Source organism: Ranitomeya imitator, chromosome 2 (assembly GCF_032444005.1).
Source record: "Ranitomeya imitator isolate aRanImi1 chromosome 2, aRanImi1.pri, whole genome shotgun sequence".
NCBI classification, from domain to species: domain Eukaryota; kingdom Metazoa; phylum Chordata; class Amphibia; order Anura; family Dendrobatidae; genus Ranitomeya; species Ranitomeya imitator.
Genome location: NC_091283.1, coordinates 341,657,740 through 341,680,887, shown reverse-complemented (window position 1 = coordinate 341,680,887; position 23,148 = coordinate 341,657,740). Strand labels below are relative to the sequence as shown.

Below are 23,148 nucleotides of genomic sequence, written 5' to 3'. Positions count from 1 at the left end.
TTATTGAATCCAAACATAAAAATCAAATGTCCATGGTGTACAGACTCCCTCCGGTATGTGCCTGAAGCAACAGAGGCTATACGGCAACGTGTTTCGATCAGAGTGATCTTTATCAAACCCATACCTTGATCTGGCTGTGCTCCTCTTTATGAGGAAACTCATCCAACCAGAACACTTGTGTAAATCACATCACAATTTGAAAGGTCCTTCCTTAAAACCAATGCTAAACATATAAACATAGATTAAAATATGCACCTCAGATTCAACAATGCAGCATAATTTCATTTCTCTTATTTAGTCCCGTTGGGACACGAGTATTTAGTTGGAAAATCCAATATGCTTCTCGCGTAAGGAGACGGCGCCTAATATCTCCGCCGCGAGGAGACATATTAACCCGTTCTATTCCCTGGACCTGGAAACATGTTGTACTACGTGCATGGTGCGTAACAAAGTGTTTTGACGCTGCCGATATGTTTCTGTTTCCACAAAGCGTATTGCCTATGTCGTACAAATGTTCTCTAATGCGTGTTTTTAATTTCCTGGTCGTGTAACCCACATAGGACAGGTTACACTCTTTGCACTCAATTTTGTACACTATGTTGGTTGAATTGCAGTTAATATACTGCTTTATATCAAATTTAATTGCTCCATCCGCATTTTGAAAAGTTTTTGCGACAATAGCAAATTTACAAGTACTACAATTGTTTGTACCGCATCTGAAATACCCTGAATAATTTAACCAGGTTTTTGTGGATTTAGTTTTGTCAGAGCAAAACATGCTAGGAGCTATCTTGTTGCCAATTGTCGGAGCTCTTCTAGACACCACATTTATACCAGAATTCAGTATATCATACAATTGTTGATCTTCATATAGGATGGGCAAATATTTATGAATGATATCTTTAATTTTGGTAAATTGTGGGCTATATTGGAAACATATATATGGCTTTTTCTCCATTTCTAAACTACTGTTTTTTTTTTTAGATAATGTGAGTATCTCTTTCTTGGACATGGAACTCACAGGACATATAGATCAGAATATTATTACTAAAACACATCATAAGCCAGTGAGAGGCAACACTATATTGCATGCCAACAGTAGCCACAGTAAGCACACGATCAAGTCAATCCCGGTGGGTGAGTTCACCAGGATCAAGCGAAATTGTAGTTTGGAAGGGGATCTAAAGGGAGAATTTGGTCAGATGGCAAATAAATTAAAATATCGCAAATATCCTCAGTGGACAATCAATCGGGGAAAAAGGATTGTGGATGGAAAAGATCGCAAAGAGTTGGTAACATCTCAAAAAAACAGTAGTTTAGAAATGGAGAAAAAGCCATATATATGTTTCCAATATAGCCCACAATTTACCAAAATTAAAGATATCATTCATAAATATTTGCCCATCCTATATGAAGATCAACAATTGTATGATATACTGAATTTTGGTATAAATGTGGTGTCTAGAAGAGCTCAGACAATTGGCAACAAGATCGCTCCTAGCATGTTTTGCTCTGACAAGACTAAATCCACAAAAACCTGGTTAAATTATTTAGGGTTTTTCAGATGCGGTACAAACAATTGTAGTACTTGTAAATTTGCTATTGTCGCTAAAACTTTTCAAAATGCGGATGGAACAATTAAATTTGATATAAAGCAGTATATTAACTGCAATTCAACCAATATAGTGTACAAAATTGAGTGCAAAGAGTGTAACCTGTCCTATGTGGGTTGCACGACCAGGAAATTAAAAACACGCATTAGAGAACATTTGTATGAAATAGGCAATACGCTTAGTGGAAACAGAAACATATCGGCAGCGTCATAACACTTTGTTACGCACCATGCACGTAGTACAACATGTTTCCAGGTCCAGGGAATAGAACAGGTTATTATGTCTCCTCGCGGTGGAGATATTAGGCGCCGTCTCCTTACGCGAGAAGCATATTGGATTCTCCAACTAAATACTCGTGTCCCAACGGGACCAAATAAGAGAAATTAAATTATGCTGCATTTTTGTTGAATCTGAGGTGCATATTTTAATCTATGTTTAGCATTGGTTTTAAGGAAGGACCTTTCAAATTGTGATGTGATTTACACAAGTGTTCTGGTTGGATGAGTTTCCTCATGTAGAGGAGCACAGCCAGATCAAGGTATGGCTTTGATAAAGATCACTCTGATCGAAACGCGTTGCCGTATAGCCTCTGTTGCTTCAGGCACATACCGGAGGGAGTCTGTACACCATGGACATTTGTTTTTTATGTTTGGATTCAATAAACAGATTTTTTTAGGAGCTGGAACTCAATCCCTTTCTTTTTTCTGATAAAACATGGAATACTTGTAGATAAAACAAGACTGAACACGAGACCTTCACAGCCGTCTACACATCATAGGGGAGATCTCATGACACCTCTCCATCTACCTGATGATCCTGAGGAACATTGGGATCTTCTTGTTTACAATCCTGTGAAAGAAGAGGACTGGGACATCTCTCTGGTGTTGTCCTCTTACTGTATTGATCTGGAGGAAACAAATACAGGTACTGAAATCAGTCATAACATACATAATTATAGTCCGTATGTATTTAGTCCTGCCTATTACCTAGAGATGCGAGTGTCTGGGAAACCTCCATCATGACGTCCTTGTACAGATCTTTGTGTCCTTCTAAATACTCACACTCCTCCATGGAGAAATAGACAGCGACATCCTGACACCTTATATGAACCTGACACACACAATGATACCATCATCCCCCTGATCCCTTCATAGCGTTATTGTATAATGTCCCAGCATTCCCAGCAGTGTCACCTCTCCAGTCAGCAGCTCAATCATCTTGTAGATGAGTTCTAGGATCTTCTGGTCATTGATGCCTTCATGTATCAGGGTGTGAGGTGGAGGTCCCGTGATTGGGCTCAGGGGTCTTCCCCATTCCTCAGACACAGGGTCCTGAGAGTACTCACTAGAGGTCTTCTTCACTACTGTGTAATCCTGGTAATGGAGAGACATCAATAAATCTCATTACAGACATTTCCAGAGTCCTCACTTCTCCAGTTCTGTCCAGCTGTGATTCCCATAGACAATGATGTAATGTGACGTCATCTGAATCTCTCACCTCTCCAGTAAGCCGGAAGAGGATCTCTAGGGTGAGGTGTAATATCCTCTCCGCCATCTTGTCTCTGTCGATATCTATTCTTGATGGGCAAGTCAAAAAGATTCTCTTTGATAGATCTTCACTTTGAGGATCCAATATTGTAGAGACCTGAATGAGAAGATGAGCCGATGTAACATCTTAAAAATCCTGTAATACAAATACTGGAGATAATAAGAGAAACATATGAAGAGATAGAACGTGTAGATGTTGTATTCTCTAGTCTTGTATGTGACTAGAACACATGTTGAGTTGCTGACCAAGGGCTCATACTCACCTGCGAGAAACTCGGATGAGTCTCGCATGTCAATACCCGGCACTGCTGCTGGCACTCAGGAGCGGAGCGTGAGGATGCATGTATTCCTATGCGGCTGCACGCTCCGATCTGAGTGCCGGCAGTAGCGCCGGGTATTAATATGCGAGACTCATCTGAGTTTCTCGCAGGTAAGCATGAGCCATTAGACATCTCCTCCATTTTCCTAATCACTGGTTATGTTGCTCACTGCATCAGCAACTGATTAGCTCTAGGAATCACAAGTTCGTTAAGACTGACCATGAAATACAGAGACTGGTGGGGACCCAAGCAGCAATGGTATTTGTATTATTTTACAACATACTGCGTTTTTCCCTGACATCTTCTATGAGAATCTATATATTTTAGGCCACAGACAACAAGCAGTTTCTTCCTCGGAGTCGGCAGCTGAACACGTTTCTCATAGACTAATCTTCCATTATGCCAATTCTCGTCACATTTACCGACGCTGGAATCGTGGAATCGGCATTAGCAATACTGCAGGAGATATTCATTACACGTGACAGGAGAAATAACTACTTCATGATGAGGACGACATCTTCATCTTCTAAAACAGATCTAGAAACATATTTGGCCACAGTCGGTCACAGACTCCATCACCACTGGCCGTCTATATGAAGGTTTCCCGTCTTCCCCAGAATGTAATCTGATTCACACACAGAAGTTTAAGGCTTTTATAAAAGCTTTTACTTTTAGAAGTTCAAGACAGGAGATATTTGATGCCAATATCTTCAAGTAATATGTTTTTTTCCTTGTGGAAATGATGTGTTTTTTTTTTTTTTTTTTTTAAATGTTCCTTTACCCCCCCAAAAAAATAAATAAATGGGGATTTCGGTACTGTGGGAACATTATACTGTGTTTGGGGGCCAAGAATTGAACACCATACTAGAATGTTTCCGCCACAAAAAAAAACAAACCTGCACTTGTAGTTCTGCAGCACATAGAAGTTAAATCCTGGATGAGAGGCTTCCCTGCTGTCATAAAATAGTGTCCCTCTGCTTATGGACCAGGCACTGAATGTCATTGAAACGGTTATTCAAAACTTTTAACCCTCTCCTCTGTCCACCGCTGCTGCCCCCTCCAACCTCCTTTATCTCTGCTGGGGACTTTGCCACACACTTCAAAAATAAGATCGACCAAACAAGGCAAGTCTTTATTTTTCAACCACCACAACCCCTTTGTATACCAGACCAATGCCCTTCCCCATAACCTCCCTCTCCAACATCACTGAAGGCCAGCTTAATTGTCTTCTCTCCTATTTACACCTCAATACTTGTGCACTAGACGACATCACATCCTTTTACAGATCCTCTCCTCTTTTGGCATCAAAGACTTTGCCCTATCCTGGATCTCCTCATACCTTTCCAACAGCACATTCAGGGTCTCCCACTCCCAACACTACCTCCTCATCCCACCCTCTCTGTTGGAGTCCCCCAAGGCTCTGTTCTAGGACCCCTACTCTTCTCAATCTATACACTTGGCCTGGGACAACTCATAAAGTTCCATGGATTCCAGTACCACCTTTATGCTGATGACATTCAGATATACCTCTCTGGCCCAGACGTCACCTATATGCTGTCCAGAATCCCAGAGTGTCCATCAGCCATATCCTTGTTCTCCTCTCGCTTCCTCAAACTCAATGTGGACAAAACTGAACTAATTATCTTTCCTTCATCTCACAGTTATTCCTTACCTCATCTATCACAATAAATGACATCACATACCGAAAGTCCTCTGCCTCGGAGTAATCCTCGACTACGCCCTGTCCTTCAAGTTGCACGTCCAAGCTCTCGCCACCTCTTCGCCTAAAACTCAAAAATATTTCCAGAATCCATCCTTTCCTCAACTCTCAATCTACTAAAATGCTTGTGCATGCCCTCATCATGTCTTTTGCCTCGACTACTGCAACATCCTTTTCTGTGGCCTCTCTGCTACCACTCTCTCACCTCTCCAGTCCATCCTTAACTCTGCTGCCCGACGAATTCTTCTCTCTCCTCACTACTCCTCCACTTCTCCCCTCTGCAAATCTCTTTCCTGGCTCCCATTCCCTCAGCGTATCCAATTTCAAATGACCAATACTGACCTACAAAGCCATCCGCAACCTGTCTCCTCCATATATCTCTGACCTAATCTCCTGATATCTTCCCTCACGTAATCTCCGGTCCTCCCAAGACCTCCTTCTCTCCTCCACACTTATTCGCTCCTCACCTAATGGCCTCCAAGACTTTTTCCGAATATCCCCCATCCTCTGGAATTCTATGCCCCAACACATCCGACGATCAAACACATTTGGATCCTTCATATGGAACCTGAAAACCCATCTCTTCAAGAAAGCTTACAGCCTGCAATGACCCCGCTGCCTCCTCACCACTAGCACCTCACCAACACCGGAGCTGCTGCAACCCCCCAACCTACTGTCTCCTTCCACACCATCCTGTAGAATGTAAGTCCGCAAGGGCAGGGACCTCGCCCCTCTATCAGTCTGTCATTGTTAGTTTGCTTACTGTAAGTGATATCTGTAATTTTTATGTAACCCTGTTTTATGTACAGCACCATGGAGTCAATGGTGCTATACAAATAAATAATAATATAACATTTATAACAACCCCACAATCTGTGACTCTTCAGGGTAAATCGCTCTCTCCCCATTGGATTAGAGCTGATGCTATGAAGCTAAAGTGACTAAACAGACTTTCTGTCACCTCCATAAAGGGGCACTTTTCCGTGTTTGTCAGAACTGTCCGAGGATTATTAGAGGTGATAGTTTCCCCCCAATTAGAGGGGACACCTGTGGATATTGGGGTCTTTACTTGGTAAAGTGCTGGAATCACTTTCTCCTAAAGGGTTAAAAGGTGTCTGTAACTTCAATGTCTCTCTATGAAGCTTCTTCTCTGAACTTTCTTCCTGTTTTCTGCCGTATTTCTATTACTCTCCGGAATCAGGAATGTATTAAGTCCTATAGAAACTGGGGAGAAAGAATCATTTCTAATTCTGTGTTTCCAGGGAATTGGCTGCGATATCTCATGTGCAATATATTCCTAGTATTAATGCACCAGTAATGGGGAATCTCCACATCTCTCCACCGCAGAGCCGCACTCCACATAGAGAATAACGGAGCCTCCAGCCCCGACCTCCACCCGCAGAGCCACACTCCACATAGAGAATAATGGAGCCTCCAGCACCGACCTCCACATAGAGAATAATGGAGCCTCCAGCACCGACCTCCACCCGCAGAGCCACACTCCACATAGAGAATAACGGAGCCTCCAGCACCGACCTCCACCCGCAGAGCCACACTCCACATAGAGAATAATGGAGCCTCCAGCACCGACCTCCACCCGCAGAGCCGCACTCCACAAAGAGAATAACGGAGCCTCCAGCACCGACCTCCACCCGCAGAGCCACACTCCACATAGAGAATAATGGAGCCTCCAGCACCGACCTCCACCCGCAGAGCCGCACTCCACATAGAGAATAATGGAGCCTCCAGCCCCGACCTCCACCCGCAGAGCCACACTCCACAGAGAATAATGGAGCCTGCAGCACCGACCTCCACCCGCAGAGCCGCACTCCACATAGAGAATAATGGAGCCTCCAGCACCGACCTCCACCCGCAGAGCCACACTCCACATAGAGAATAATGGAGCCTCCAGCACCGACCTCCACCCGCAGAGCCGCACTCCACATAGAGAATAATGGAGCCTCCAGCACCGACCTCCACCCACAGAGCCACACTCCACATAGAGAATAATGGAGCCTCCAGCACTGACCTCCACCCGCAGAGCCGCACTCCACATAGAGAATAATGGAGCCTCCAGCCCCGACCTCCACCCGCAGAGCCACACTCCACATAGAGAATAATGGAGCCTCCAGCACCGACCTCCACCCGCAGAGCCACACTCCACATAGAGAATAATAGAGCCTCCAGCACCTACCTCCACCCACAGAGCCACACTCCACATAGAGAATAATGGAGCCTCCAGCACCAACCTCTACCCGCAGAGCCGCACTCCACATAGAGAATAATGGAGCCACCAGCACCGACCTCCACCCGCAGAGCCGCACTCCACATAGAGAATAATGGAGCCTCCAGCACCGACCTCCACCCGCAGAGCCGCACTCCACAGAGAGAATAATGGAGCCTCCAGCACCAACCTCCACCCACAGAGCCACACTCCACATAGAGAATAATGGAGCCTCCAGCACCAACCTCCACCCACAGAGCCACACTCCACATAGAGAATAATGGAGCCTCCAGCACCTACCTCCACCCGCAGAGCCACACTCCACAGAGAATAATGGAGCCTCCAGCACCTACCTCCACCCGCAGAGCCGCACTCCACATACAGAATAATGGAGCCTCCAGCACCAACCTCCACCCACAGAGCCGCACTCCATATAGAGAATAATGGAGCCTCCAGCACCAACCTCCACCCACAGAGCCACACTCCACATAGAGAATAATGGAGCCTCCAGCACCTACCTCCACCCGCAGAGCCGCACTCCACATAGAGAATAATGGAGCCTCCAGCACAGACCTCCACCCGCAGAGCCGCACTCCACATAGAGAATAATGGAGCCTCCAGCACCAACCTCCACCCGCAGAGCCGCACTCCACATAGAGAATAATGGAACCTCCAGCACCAACCTCCACCCACAGAGCCACACTCCACATAGAGAATAATGGAGCCTCCAGCACCTACCTCCACCCGCAGAGCCGCACTCCACATAGAGAATAATGGAGCCTCCAGCACAGACCTCCACCCGCAGAGCCGCACTCCACATAGAGAATAATGGAGCCTCCAGCACCAACCTCCACCCGCAGAGCCGCACTCCACATAGAGAATAATGGAGCCTCCAGCACCGACCTCCACCCACAATCCACATAGAGAATAACGGAGCCTCCAGCACCGACCTCCACCCGCAGAGCCACACTCCACATAGAGAATAACGGAGCCTCCAGCACCGACCTCCACATAGAGAATAATGGAGCCTCCAGCACCGACCTCCACCCGCAGAGCCACACTCCACATAGAGAATAATGGAGCCTCCAGCACCGACCTCCACCCACAGAGCCGCACTCCACATAGAGAATAACGGAGCCTCCAGCACCGACCTCCACATAGAGAATAATGGAGCCTCCAGCACCGACCTCCACCCACAGAGCCGCACTCCACATAGAGAATAATGGAGCCTCCAGCACCGACCTCCACCCGCAGAGCCGCACTCCACATAGAGAATAATGGAGCCTCCAGCACCGACCTCCACCCGCAGAGCCGCACTCCACATAGAGAATAATGGAGCCTCCAGCACCGACCTCCACCCGCAGAGCCACACTCCACATAGAGAATAATGGAGCCTCCAGCACCTACCTCCACCCGCAGAGCCGCACTCCACATAGAGAATAATGGAGCCTCCAGCACCGACCTCCACCCGCAGAGCCGCACTCCACATAGAGAATAATGGAGCCTCCAGCACCGACCTCCACACGCAGAGCCGCACTCCACATAGAGAATAATGGAGCCCCCAGCACCGACCTCCACCCACAGAGCCGCACTCCACATAGAGAATAATGGAGCCTCCAGCACCGACCTCCACCCGCAGAGCCGCACTCCACATAGAGAATAATGGAGCCTCCAGCACCGACCTCCACCTGCAGAGCCGCACTCCACATAGAGAATAATGGAGCCTCCAGCACCAACCTCCACCCACACTCCACATAGAGAATAATGGAGCCTCCAGCACCTACCTCCACCCGCAGAGCCGCACTCCACATAGAGAATAATGGAGCCTCCAGCACCAACCTCCACCCACAATCCACATAGAGAATAACGGAGCCTCCAGCACCGACCTCCACCCGCAGAGCCACACTCCACATAGAGAATAATGGAGCCTCCAGCACCTACCTCCACCCGCAGAGCCGCACACCACATAGAGAATAATGGAGCCTCCAGCACCGACCTCCACCCGCAGAGCCGCACTCCACATAGAGAATAATGGAGCCTCCAGCACCGACCTCCACCCACAGAGCCGCACTCCACATAGAGAATATCGGAGCCTCCAGCACCGACCTCCACATAGAGAATAACGGAGCCTCCAGCACCTACCTCCACATAGAGAATAATGGAGCCTCCAGCACCGACCTCCACCCGCAGAGCCACACTCCACATAGAGAATAATGGAGCCTCCAGCACCGACCTCCACCCACAGAGCCGCACTCCACATAGAGAATAATGGAGCCTCCAGCACCGACCTCCACCCGCAGAGCAGCACTCCACATAGAGAATAATGGAGCCTCCAGCACCGACCTCCACATAGAGAATAATGAAGCCTCCAGCACCGACCTCCACCCGCAGAGCCGCACTCCACATAGAGAATAACGGAGCCTCCAGCACCGACCTCCACATAGAGAATAATGAAGCCTCCAGCACCGACCTCCACCCGCAGAGCCGCACTCCCCATAGAGAATAATGAAGCCTCCAGCACCGACCTCCACCCGCAGAACCGCACTCCACATAGAGAATAATGGAACCTCCACCCGCACAGCCGCACTCCACATAGAGAATAATGAAGCCTCCAGCACCTGCCTCCACCCGCAGAACCGCACTCCACATAGAGAATAATGGAACCTCCACCCGCAGAGCCGCACTCCACATAGAGAATATCGGAGCCTCCAGCACCGACCTCCACATAGAGAATAACGGAGCCTCCAGCACCGACCTCCACCCGCAGAGCCACACTCCACATAGAGAATAATGGAGCCTCCAGCACCGACCTCCACCCGCAGAGCCACACTCCACATAGAGAATAATGGAGCCTCCAGCACCGACCTCCACCCGCAGAGCCGCACTCCACATAGAGAATAATGGAGCCTCCAGCACCGACCTCCACCCGCAGAGCCGCACTCCACATAGAGAATAATGGAGCCTCCAGCACCGACCTCCACCCACAGTGCCACACTCCATATAGAGAATAATGGAGCCTCCAGCACCGACCTCCACCCGCAGAGCCGCACTCCACATAGAGAATAATGGAGCCTCCAGCACCGACCTCGACTCGCAGAGCCGCACTCCACATAGAGGATAATGGAGCCTCCAGCACCGACCTCCACCCGCAGAGCCGCACTCCACATAGAGAATAATAGAGCCTCCAGCACCAACCTCCACCCGCAGAGCCGCACTCCACATAGAGAATAATGGAGCCGCCAGCACCGACCTCCACCCGCAGAACCGCACTCCACATAGAGAATAATGGAGCCTCCAGCACCGACCTCCACCCGCAGAACCGCACTCCACATAGAGAATAACGGAGCCTCCAGCACCTACCTCCACCCGCAGAGCCGCACTCCACATAGAGAATAACGGAGCCTCCAGCACCGACCTCCACCCGCAGAGCAACACTCCACATAGAGAATAATGGAGCCTCCAGCACCGACCTCGACTCGCAGAGCCGCACTCCACATAGAGAAAAATGGAGCCTCCAGCACCTACCTCCACCCGCAGAACCGCACTCCACATAGAGAATAATGGAGCCTCCAGCACCGACCTCCACCCGCAGAGCCGCACTCCACATAGAGAATAATGGGGCCTCCAGCACCGACCTCCACCCGCACTCCACATAGAGAATGACCTCCACCTGCAGAGCCACACTCCACATAGAGAATAATGGAGCCTCCAGCACCGACCTCCACCCGCAGAACCGCACTCCACATAGAGAATAATGGAGCCTCCAGCACCGACCTCCACCCGCAGAGCCGCACTCCACATAGAGAATAATGGGGCCTCCAGCACCGACCTCCACCCGCACTCCACATAGAGAATGACCTCCACCTGCAGAGCCACACTCCACATAGAGAATAATGGAGCCTCCAGCACCGACCTCCACCCGCAGAGCCGCACTCCACAGAGAGAATAATGGAGCCTCCAGCACCGACCTCCACCCGCAGAGCCGCACTCCATATAGAGAATAATGGAGCCTCCAGCACCGACCTCCACTCGCAGAGCCGCACTCCACAGAGAGAATGACCTCCACCTGCAGAGCCACACTCCACATAGAGAATAATGGAGCCTCCAGCACCGACCTCCACCTGCAGAGCCACACTCCACATAGAGAATAATGGAGCCTTCAGCACCGACCTCCACCCGCAGAGCCGCACTCCACATAGAGAATAATGGAGCCTCCAGCACCGACCTCCACCCGCAGAGCCGCACTCCACATAGAGAATAATGGAGCCTCCAGCACCGACCTCCACCGCAGAGCCGCACTCCACATAGAGAATAATGGAGCCTCCAGCACCGACCTCCACCCGCAGAGCCGCACTCCACATAGAGAATAATGGAGCCTCCAGCACCGACCTCCACCCGCAGAGCCACACTCCACATAGAGAATAATGGAGCCTCCAGCACCGACCTCCACCCGCACTCCACATAGAGAATAATGGAGCCTCCAGCACCGATCTCCACCCGCAGAGCCGCACTCCACATAGAGAATAATGGAGCCTCCAGCACCGACCTCCACCCGCAGAGCCACACTCCACATAGAGAATAATGGAGCCTCCAGCACAGACCTCCACCAGCAGAGCCGCACTCCACATAGAGAATAATGGGGCCTCCAGCACCGACCTCCACCCGCAGAGCCACACTCCACATAGAGAATAATGGAGCCTCCAGCACCGACCTCCACCCGCAGAGCCACACTCCACATAGAGAATAATGGAGCCTCCAGCACCTACCTCCACCCGCAGAGCCACACTCCACATAGAGAATAATGGAGCCTCCAGCACCGACCTCCACCCGCAGAGCCGCACTCCATATAGAGAATAATGGAGCCTCCAGCACCGACCTCCACTCGCAGAGCCGCACTCCACAGAGAGAATGACCTCCACCTGCAGAGCCACACTCCACATAGAGAATAATGGAGCCTCCAGCACCGACCTCCACCCGCAGAGCCACACTCCACATAGAGAATAATGGAGCCTCCAGCACCGACCTCCACCCGCAGAGCCGCACTCCACATAGAGAATAATGGAGCCTCCAGCACCGACCTCCACCCACAGTGCCACACTCCATATAGAGAATAATGGAGCCTCCAGCACCGACCTCCACCCGCAGAACCGCACTCCACATAGAGAATAATGGAGCCTCCAGCACCGACCTCCACCCGCAGAACCGCACTCCACATAGAGAATAACGGAGCCTCCAGCACCTACCTCCACCCGCAGAGCCGCACTCCACATAGAGAATAACGGAGCCTCCAGCACCGACCTCCACCCGCAGAGCCACACTCCACATAGAGAATAATGGAGCCTCCAGCACCGACCTCCACCCGCAGAGCCGCACTCCATATAGAGAATAATGGAGTCTCCAGCGCCGACCTCCACCCGCAGAGCCGCACTCCACATAGAGAATGACCTCCACCTGCAGAGCCACACTCCACATAGAGAATAATGGAGCCTCCAGCACCGACCTCCACCCGCAGAGCCGCACTCCACAGAGAGAATAATGGAGCCTCCAGCACCGACCTCCACCCGCAGAGCCGCACTCCATATAGAGAATAATGGAGCCTCCAGCACCGACCTCCACTCGCAGAGCCGCACTCCACAGAGAGAATGACCTCCACCTGCAGAGCCACACTCCACATAGAGAATAATGGAGCCTCCAGCACCGACCTCCACCTGCAGAGCCACACTCCACATAGAGAATAATGGAGCCTTCAGCACCGACCTCCACCCGCAGAGCCGCACTCCACATAGAGAATAATGGAGCCTCCAGCACCGACCTCCACCGCAGAGCCGCACTCCACATAGAGAATAATGGAGCCTCCAGCACCGACCTCCACCCGCAGAGCCGCACTCCACATAGAGAATAATGGAGCCTCCAGCACCGACCTCCACCCGCAGAGCCACACTCCACATAGAGAATAATGGAGCCTCCAGCACCGACCTCCACCCGCAGAGCCGCACTCCACATAGAGAATAATGGAGCCTCCAGCACCGACCTCCACCGCAGAGCCGCACTCCACATAGAGAATAATGGAGCCTCCAGCACCGACCTCCACCCGCAGAGCCACACTCCACATAGAGAATAATGGAGCCTTCAGCACCGACCTCCACCCGCAGAGCCGCACTCCACATAGAGAATAATGGAGCCTCCAGCACCGACCTCCACCCGCAGAGCCGCACTCCACATAGAGAATAATGGAGCCTTCAGCACCGACCTCCACCCGCAGAGCCGCACTCCACATAGAGAATAATGGAGCCTCCAGCACCGACCTCCACCCGCAGAGCCGCACTCCACATAGAGAATAATGGAGCCTCCAGCACCGACCTCCACCCGCAGAGCCGCACTCCACATAGAGAATAATGGAGCCTCCAGCACCGACCTCCACCCGCAGAGCCACACTCCACATAGAGAATAATGGAGCCTCCAGCACCGACCTCCACCCGCACTCCACATAGAGAATAATGGAGCCTCCAGCACCGATCTCCACCCGCAGAGCCGCACTCCACATAGAGAATAATGGAGCCTCCAGCACCGACCTCCACCCGCAGAGCCACACTCCACATAGAGAATAATGGAGCCTCCAGCACAGACCTCCACCAGCAGAGCCGCACTCCACATAGAGAATAATGGGGCCTCCAGCACCGACCTCCACCCGCAGAGCCACACTCCACATAGGGAATAATGGAGCCTCCAGCACCGACCTCCACCCGCAGAGCCACACTCCACATAGAGAATAATGGAGCCTCCAGCACCTACCTCCACCCGCAGAGCCACACTCCACATAGAGAATAATGGAGCCTCCAGCACCGACCTCCACCCGCAGAGCCGCACTCCATATAGAGAATAATGGAGCCTCCAGCACCGACCTCCACTCGCAGAGCCGCACTCCACAGAGAGAATGACCTCCACCTGCAGAGCCACACTCCACATAGAGAATAATGGAGCCTCCAGCACCGACCTCCACCCGCAGAGCCACACTCCACATAGAGAATAATGGAGCCTCCAGCACCGACCTCCACCCGCAGAGCCGCACTCCACATAGAGAATAATGGAGCCTCCAGCACCGACCTCCACCCACAGTGCCACACTCCATATAGAGAATAATGGAGCCTCCAGCACCGACCTCCACCCGCAGAACCGCACTCCACATAGAGAATAATGGAGCCTCCAGCACCGACCTCCACCCGCAGAACCGCACTCCACATAGAGAATAACGGAGCCTCCAGCACCTACCTCCACCCGCAGAGCCGCACTCCACATAGAGAATAACGGAGCCTCCAGCACCGACCTCCACCCGCAGAGCCACACTCCACATAGAGAATAATGGAGCCTCCAGCACCGACCTCCACCCGCAGAGCCGCACTCCATATAGAGAATAATGGAGTCTCCAGCGCCGACCTCCACCCGCAGAGCCGCACTCCACATAGAGAATGACCTCCACCTGCAGAGCCACACTCCACATAGAGAATAATGGAGCCTCCAGCACCGACCTCCACCCGCAGAGCCGCACTCCACAGAGAGAATAATGGAGCCTCCAGCACCGACCTCCACCCGCAGAGCCGCACTCCATATAGAGAATAATGGAGCCTCCAGCACCGACCTCCACTCGCAGAGCCGCACTCCACAGAGAGAATGACCTCCACCTGCAGAGCCACACTCCACATAGAGAATAATGGAGCCTCCAGCACCGACCTCCACCTGCAGAGCCACACTCCACATAGAGAATAATGGAGCCTTCAGCACCGACCTCCACCCGCAGAGCCGCACTCCACATAGAGAATAATGGAGCCTCCAGCACCGACCTCCACCGCAGAGCCGCACTCCACATAGAGAATAATGGAGCCTCCAGCACCGACCTCCACCCGCAGAGCCGCACTCCACATAGAGAATAATGGAGCCTCCAGCACCGACCTCCACCCGCAGAGCCACACTCCACATAGAGAATAATGGAGCCTCCAGCACCGACCTCCACCCGCACTCCACATAGAGAATAATGGAGCCTCCAGCACCGATCTCCACCCGCAGAGCCGCACTCCACATAGAGAATAATGGAGCCTCCAGCACCGACCTCCACCCGCAGAGCCACACTCCACATAGAGAATAATGGAGCCTCCAGCACAGACCTCCACCAGCAGAGCCGCACTCCACATAGAGAATAATGGGGCCTCCAGCACCGACCTCCACCCGCAGAGCCACACTCCACATAGAGAATAATGGAGCCTCCAGCACCGACCTCCACCCGCAGAGCCACACTCCACATAGAGAATAATGGAGCCTCCAGCACCTACCTCCACCCGCAGAGCCACACTCCACATAGAGAATAATGGAGCCTCCAGCACCGACCTCCACCCGCAGAGCCGCACTCCATATAGAGAATAATGGAGCCTCCAGCACCGACCTCCACTCGCAGAGCCGCACTCCACAGAGAGAATGACCTCCACCTGCAGAGCCACACTCCACATAGAGAATAATGGAGCCTCCAGCACCGACCTCCACCCGCAGAGCCACACTCCACATAGAGAATAATGGAGCCTCCAGCACCAACCTCCACCCGCAGAGCCGCACTCCACATAGAGAATGACCTCCACCTGCAGAGCCACACTCCACATAGAGAATAATGGAGCCTCCAGCACCGACCTCCACCCGCAGAGCCGCACTCCATATAGAGAATAATGGAGCCTCCAGCACCGACCTCCACCCGCAGAGCCGCACTCCACATAGAGAATGACCTCCACCTGCAGAGCCACACTCCACATAGAGAATAATGGAGCCTCCAGCACCGACCTCCACCCGCAGAGCCGCACTCCATATAGAGAATAATGGAGCCTCCAGCACCGACCTCCACTCGCAGAGCCGCACTCCACAGAGAGAATGACCTCCACCTGCAGAGCCACACTCCACATAGAGAATAATGGAGCCTCCAGCACCGACCTCCAACCGCAGAGCCGCACTCCACAGAGAGAATAATGGAGCCTCCAGCACCGACCTCCACCCGCAGAGCCACACTCCACATAGAGAATAATGGAGCCTTCAGCACCGACCTCCACCCGCAGAGCCGCACTCCACATAGAGAATAATGGAGCCTCCAGCACCTACCTCCACCCGCAGAGCCACACTCCACATAGAGAATAATGGAGCCTCCAGCACCGACCTCCACCCGCAGAGCCGCACTCCACATAGAGAATAATGGAGCCTCCAGCACCGACCTCCACCCGCAGAGCCGCACTCCACATAGAGAATAATGGAGCCTCCAGCACCGACCTCCACCGCAGAGCCGCACTCCACATAGAGAATAATGGAGCCTCCAGCACCGACCTCCACCCGCAGAGCCGCCCTCCACATAGAGAATAATGGAGCCTCCAGCACCGACCTCCACCGCAGAGCCGCACTCCACATAGAGAAAAATGGAGCCTCCAGCACCGACCTCCATCCACAGAGCCGCACTCCACATAGAGAAAAATGGAGCCTCCAGCACCGACCTCCACCCGCAGAGCCGCACTCCACATAGAGAAAAATGGAGCCTCCAGCACCGACCTCCATCCACAGAGCCGCACTCCACATAGAGAATAATGGAACCTCCGGCACCGACCTCCACCCGCAGAGCCGCACTCCACATAGAGAAAAATGGAGCCTCCAGCACCGACCTCCACCCGCAGAGCCGCACTCCACATAGAGAATAATGGAGCCTCCAGCACCGACCTCCACCGCAGAGCCGCACTCCACATAGAGAATAATGGAGCCTCCAGCACCGACCTCCACCCGCAGAGCCGCCCTCCACATAGAGAATAATGGAGCCTCCAGCACCGACCTCCACCCGCAGAGCCGCACTCCACATAGAGAATAATGGAGCCTCCAGCACCGACCTCCACCCGCAGAGCCGCACTCCACATAGAGAATAATGGAGCCTCCAGCACCGACCTCCACCCGCAGAACCGCACTCCACATAGAGAATAATGGAGCCTCCAGCACCGACCTCCACCCGCAGAGCCGCACTCCACATAGAGAATAATGGAGCCTCCAGCACCGACCTCCACCCGCAGAGCCGCACTCCACATACAGAATAATGGAGCCTCCAGCACCGACCTCCACCCGCAGAGCCACACTCCACATAGAGAATAATGGAGCCTCCAGCACCGACCTCCACCCGCAGAGCCGCACTCCACATAGAGAATAATGGAGCCTCCAGCACCGACCTCCACCCGCAGAGCCGCACTCCACATGGACAATAATGGGGCCTCCAGCACCGACCTCCACCCCCAGAGCCGCACTCCACATAGAGAATAATGGGGCCTCCAGCACCGACCTCCACCCGCAGAGCCGCACTCCACATAGAGAATAATGGAGCCTCCAGCACCAACCTCCACCCGCAGAGCCGCACTCCACATAGAGAATAATGGGGCCTCCAGCACCGACCTCCACCCGCAGAGCCGCACTCCACATAGAGAATAATGGAGCCTCCAGCACCTACCTCCACCCGCAGAGCCGCACTCCACAGAGAATAATGGGGCCTCCAGCACCGACCTCCACCCGCAGAGCCGCACTCCACATAGAGAATAATGGAGCCTCCAGCACCGACCTCCACCCGCAGAGCCGCACTCCACATAGAGAATAATGGAGCCTCCAGCACCGACCTCCACCCGCAGAGCCGCACTCCACATAGAGAATAATGGAGCCTCCAGCACCGACCTCCACCCGCAGAGCCGCACTCCACATAGAGAATAATGGAGCCTCCAGCACCGACCTCCACCCGCAGAGCCGCACTCCACATAGAGAATAATGGAGCCTCCAGCACCGACCTCCACCCGCAGAGCCGCACTCCACATAGAGAATAATGGAGCCTCCAGCACCGACCTCCACCCGCAGAGCCGCACTCCACATAGAGAATAATGGAGCCTCCAGCACCGACCTCCACCCGCAGAGCCGCACTCCACATAGAGAATAATGGAGCCTCCAGCACCGACCTCCACCCGCAGAGCCACACTCCACATAGAGAATAATGGAGCCTCCAGCACCGACCTCCACCCGCAGAGCCACACTCCACATAAGGCAGTTCTGTGCGCAAAGGACCTGTGATGAGGTCACAGGAGGGGAGGAGTCAGGGGGTCACATGATCAGGGGCCTCAGTGTACTATGCAGGACTCTGCTGTGCTGGTTGTCAATAGAAATGGTGCAGACAAGCACAGGACAGGGTGCATGGGAAAAGTAGAAAAAGGCTTCCTAGTGTTAACCCTTCAGTGCCCTCAGACTGCAAGGATTAGTGTTGCACCATCCTTCAGTGCTGGAGTCAGGATCTGAGTTACCTTAGTCCCAAATAAAGATATATTTTACTGGCTTCATCCATGGCATTATATATATATATATATAATGAATATATATATATATATATATATATATATATATATATAATATAACGCTGGGAGCGTCACTCTGTCCGAAGCCTTTATAGACTGCGCAAGCGCAGTCTGGGCCTCAGAGTGACGCTCCCAGGAGATCGCGGTATGCGTAAACACTGAACGCACACCGCGATCTCCAACAGAGAAGCAGGGACCGCCAGGAGGGTAAGTATCGGCTATATTCACCTGTCCCCGTTCCACCGCTGCGCGCCGCCATCTTCCCGGTCCTCGGCCTGTGACCTTCAGTTCAGAGGGCGCGATGACGCGCTTAATGCGCGCCGGCGCCGCCCTCTGACTGACCAGTCACAGCCAGAGGACCGGGAAGATGGCGGCGCGCAGCGGTGGAACGGGGCCAGGTGAATATAGTAAGTGCTGGGGGGCCTGAGCTGGCGGCGATACCGGCACCTGACCCCCACAGCGCGCCAGTGTCCCTGCCTGCTCAGGCCCCCCAGCACTCGGCGCCCAGCGACCATAGGTGAGTATGGTATTTTTTTTTTAATATATATTGCAGCAGCATACGGGGCATATACCATGGAGCATCTTATGGGGCCATAAACCATAATGGAGCAGTGTACGGGGGCATATAGTATGGAGCATCTTATGGGGGCCATAAACCTTTATGGAACAGCGTACGGGGCGTACACTATGGAGCATCTTATGGGGGCCATAAACCATAATGGAGCAGTGTACGGGGGCATATACAATGGAGCATCTTATGGGGTCATAAACCATAATGGAGCAGTGTACGGGGGCATATACCCTGGAGCATTTTATGGGGGCCATAAACCTTTATGGAGCAGCGTATGGGGCATATGGATGGGAGCAGCAAATTAAAGAACGGTGGCGCAAGATGGGAGCAGCACATGACAGAACGGGGGCGCAGGATGGGAGCAGCACATGTCATAATGGGAGCGCAGGATGGGAGCAGCACACGACAGGATGGGGACGCAGGATGGGAGCAGCACACGACAGGATGGGGACGCAGGATGGGAGCAGCACATGACAGGATGGGGACGCAGGATGGGAGCAGCACATGACAGGATGGGGACGCAGGATGGGAGCAGCACATGTCAGAATGGAGGCGCAGGATGGGAGCAGCACATGTCAGGATGGGGGCGCAGGATGGGAGCAGCACATGACAGGATGGGGGCGCAGGATGGAGCAGCACATACCAGGATGGAGACCATATACCAATATAAATGCTCGCCACCCGGGCGTAGAACGGGTTCAATAGCTAGTATATATATATATATATAGGGATGACAGTGCTTACTGTGGCGCTGCTTCTCCGGCGGCCATCCATGTGGTACTGATGCGGCATACAGTTGCCACATGTGTGCCGCACATAGTACAAAAACGGATACCGGTACCGGTTTTTTCCCTTCCCCATGACGGCACCTAACTTGACAGATGGTCCCAGCCTTCCCAGGAACAGGAAACCTGTCCATCAGGTAAAAACAAGTTCTCGTAAAAGTACCACCACAAGAAATTGGGAAAGGGTTTTACAGTACCCTATTCCTCACGCCGAAGCCAGATGGTTCGCTAAGAACAATCTTCAATCTAAAATCCCTAAATCAATATATCAAAGTAGAAAAATAAAAAATGGAGACGTTAAAAACTACAACAAAACTGCTATACCCAGGCTGTTACATGGCTGTAATAGACCTCACAGATGCCTATTATCATGTTCCCATTTGTGTAGAACATCAACAATTCTTAAGACTAGTAGTAGAAATAAATCAAATCCCTACTCATCTACAGTACCAATATCTCCCTTTCGGGGTGTCGGTGGCTCCCAGAATCTTTACAAAAATAATTTCGGAGATAGCGTCGTTAGTAAGAAAGGAAAATATGTTACTAATACCCTATCTAGACAACTTTCTCCTTGTAGCGGACAGCCAGGAAGAATGCGTAATGGCATTCTCAAAAGTACGGGACCTATTGTCCAAATTAGGGTGGCTGATCAATTTAAAAAAAATCAAAAATGCTTCCAGTCCAGATACAGGAATTCCTGGGAATTCAACTGGACTCAATCAAGCAAGTTTGTATCCTTCCGGACAGGAAAATCAACGCCATAAAACAAAAAATAAATCGAACACGACTGGGCCGGTCCATCTCATTAAGAGAAGCCATGTCCCTTCTGGGGATGTTCAATATGAAAAAGTGACAGCGCTCCATCCGGGTGTAATCCAAAATCGAAACTTTATTCAGCCATAAAACAGCAGACAGCAACGTTTCGACCCTGTGGGTCTTTATCAAGCATGTCTAACAGTGCAAAGTGTCGGCTATATATAGCACAAGTGCCACGCAGGGCACCAATCCCCAACAAGCCGCACCCACCATATAATTAACAATATATACAGCATTAAAAACAAAGATCAGACATATACCAAATAAAAATCTCCCCACCCAGATATAATCCGCATACACAAAATGTAAACAAATCCCCCAAATACATCAAAATACAGCTCAATCCAGAGAAGTTTCATCTGTCAAAAACAGGAGGCGTGATCTTCATAAGAAAGTCCACCAATCATCGCATCACCACATGGGGTTGTAAACAATCCACTGCCAATCGATTCCAGGCTCTCTTCTGACTGCATCGTTTGGATCTATGACGCGTAAGAGAGCCTGGAATCGATTGGCAGTGGATTGTTTACAACCCCATGTGGTGATGCGATGATTGGTGGACTTAGAAGAAACTGAAAGACTGTTTTCATGGGCAGAAAATCACCTCCTATCATCAGGGCCGTATTTGCCACTAGGCACTTGAGGGCACGTGCCTAGGGCGGGGACAATGCAGGGGGGCGGCACCTGAGCAAGTTTAAAAAAAAAAAAAATTTTTTTTTTTTTTTTTTTTTTTAAGTCCGGGGGTCTTCCCGCCCACCCACCTCAGTCCCAGCTGCTGCGGGGGGGGGGGGGAGGTCTCAAGCGCAAGGCCACCATCAGGGCATTGCTGCCCTGACTACTGTATGGGGCAGAAATGGGTGCTGTACCTTTAAGCAGCAGCAGCCCAAGTGCATCATGGTCCTCCTGACGCCGGTCATGTCACACGCTGCGCGCTCTTTGTAAGAGCACTGGAGCAGACTGCAGAGAAGCAGGTAATGTTTGTGGGAGAAGATACTGAAGTCGGCGGTGAGCAGGGAGAGGAGGAGGCGGGCAGTGTGTGAGGACTCAGAGGAAGCTGCAGAGAGGAGTGAGGTGAGAGAGGAGATGGGAGTCTGCTGATGTGAGTGAATGAGGGGAGGGGATGAGAGGCTGGTAAGGAGAGGAGAGGCTGGAAAGGAGCTGAGAGGCAGGAGAGGAGAGGCTGGAAAGGAGAGGCTGGTAAGGAGCTGAGAGGCAGGAGAGGAGAGGCTGGAAAGGAGCTGAGAGGCAGGAGAGGAGAGGCTGGAAAGGAGCTGAGAGGCAGGAGAGGAGAGGCTGGAAATGAGAGGCTGGTAAGGAAATGAGAGGCTGGAAAGGAGCTGAGAGGCAGGAGAGGAGAGGCTGGAAAGGAGAGGCTGGAAAGGAGAGGCTGGTAAGGAGATGAGAGGCTGGTAAGGAACTGAGAGGCTGGAAAGGAGAGGCTGGTAAGGAGCTGAGAGGCTGGAAAGGAGAGGCTGGTAAGGAGCTGAGAGGCAGGAGAGGAGAGGCTGGAAAGGAGCTGAGAGACAGGAGAGGAGAGGCTGGAAAGGAGAGGCTGGTAAGGAGAGGAGAGGCTGGAAAGGAGAGGCTGGTAAGGAGATAAGAGGCTGGTAAGGAGCTGAGAGGCAGGAGAGGAGAGGCTGGAAAGGAGAGGCTGGTAAGGAGATGAGAGGCTGGAAAGGAGCTGAGAGGCAGGAGAGGAGAGGCTGGAAAGGAGAGGCTGGTAAGGAGATGAGAGGCTGGTAAGGAGCTGAGAGGCTGGAAAGGAGAGGCTGGTAAGGAGATGAGAGGCTGGTAAGGAGCTGAGAGGCAGGAGAGGAGAGTCTGGAAAGGAGCTGAGAGGCAGGAGAGGAGAGGCTGGAAAGGAGAGGCTGGTAAGGAGAGGAGAGGCTGGAAAGGAGAGGCTGGTAAGGAGATGAGAGGCTGGTAAGGAGCTGAGAGGCAGGAGAGGAGAGGCTGGAAAGGAGAGGCTGGTAAGGAGATGAGAGGCTGGAAAGGAGCTGAGAGGCTGGAAAGGAGAGGCTGGTAAGGAGATGAGAGGCTGGTAAGGAGCTGAGAGGCAGGAGAGGAGAGGCTGGAAAGGAGCTGAGAGGCAGGAGAGGAGAGGCTGGAAAGGAGAGGCTGGTAAGGAGATGAGAGGCTGGTAAGGAGAGGAGAGGCTGGAAAGG

The 23,148-nt window shown here is 52.2% G+C and overlaps 1 protein-coding gene across 1 annotated transcript in view; it reads right to left on the bottom strand.

The window, feature by feature from the left end:
• Positions 1 to 8,042, bottom strand: part of LOC138666512 (zinc finger protein 721-like) — a 620,944-nt gene extending 612,902 nt beyond the window's left edge. The window contains exons 1-5 of the mRNA XM_069754726.1: positions 7,998 to 8,042; positions 3,111 to 3,257; positions 2,807 to 2,986; positions 2,600 to 2,723; positions 2,421 to 2,518 (exon numbers count right to left, since the gene is read on the bottom strand). Coding sequence (XP_069610827.1) covers positions 2,421 to 2,518; positions 2,600 to 2,723; positions 2,807 to 2,986; positions 3,111 to 3,257; positions 7,998 to 8,024 — 576 coding nt within the window. The 5' untranslated portion in view covers positions 8,025 to 8,042. The remainder of the gene's footprint in view (positions 1 to 2,420; positions 2,519 to 2,599; positions 2,724 to 2,806; positions 2,987 to 3,110; positions 3,258 to 7,997) is intronic.
• Between the last annotated feature and the right edge of the window lie 15,106 nt (positions 8,043 to 23,148).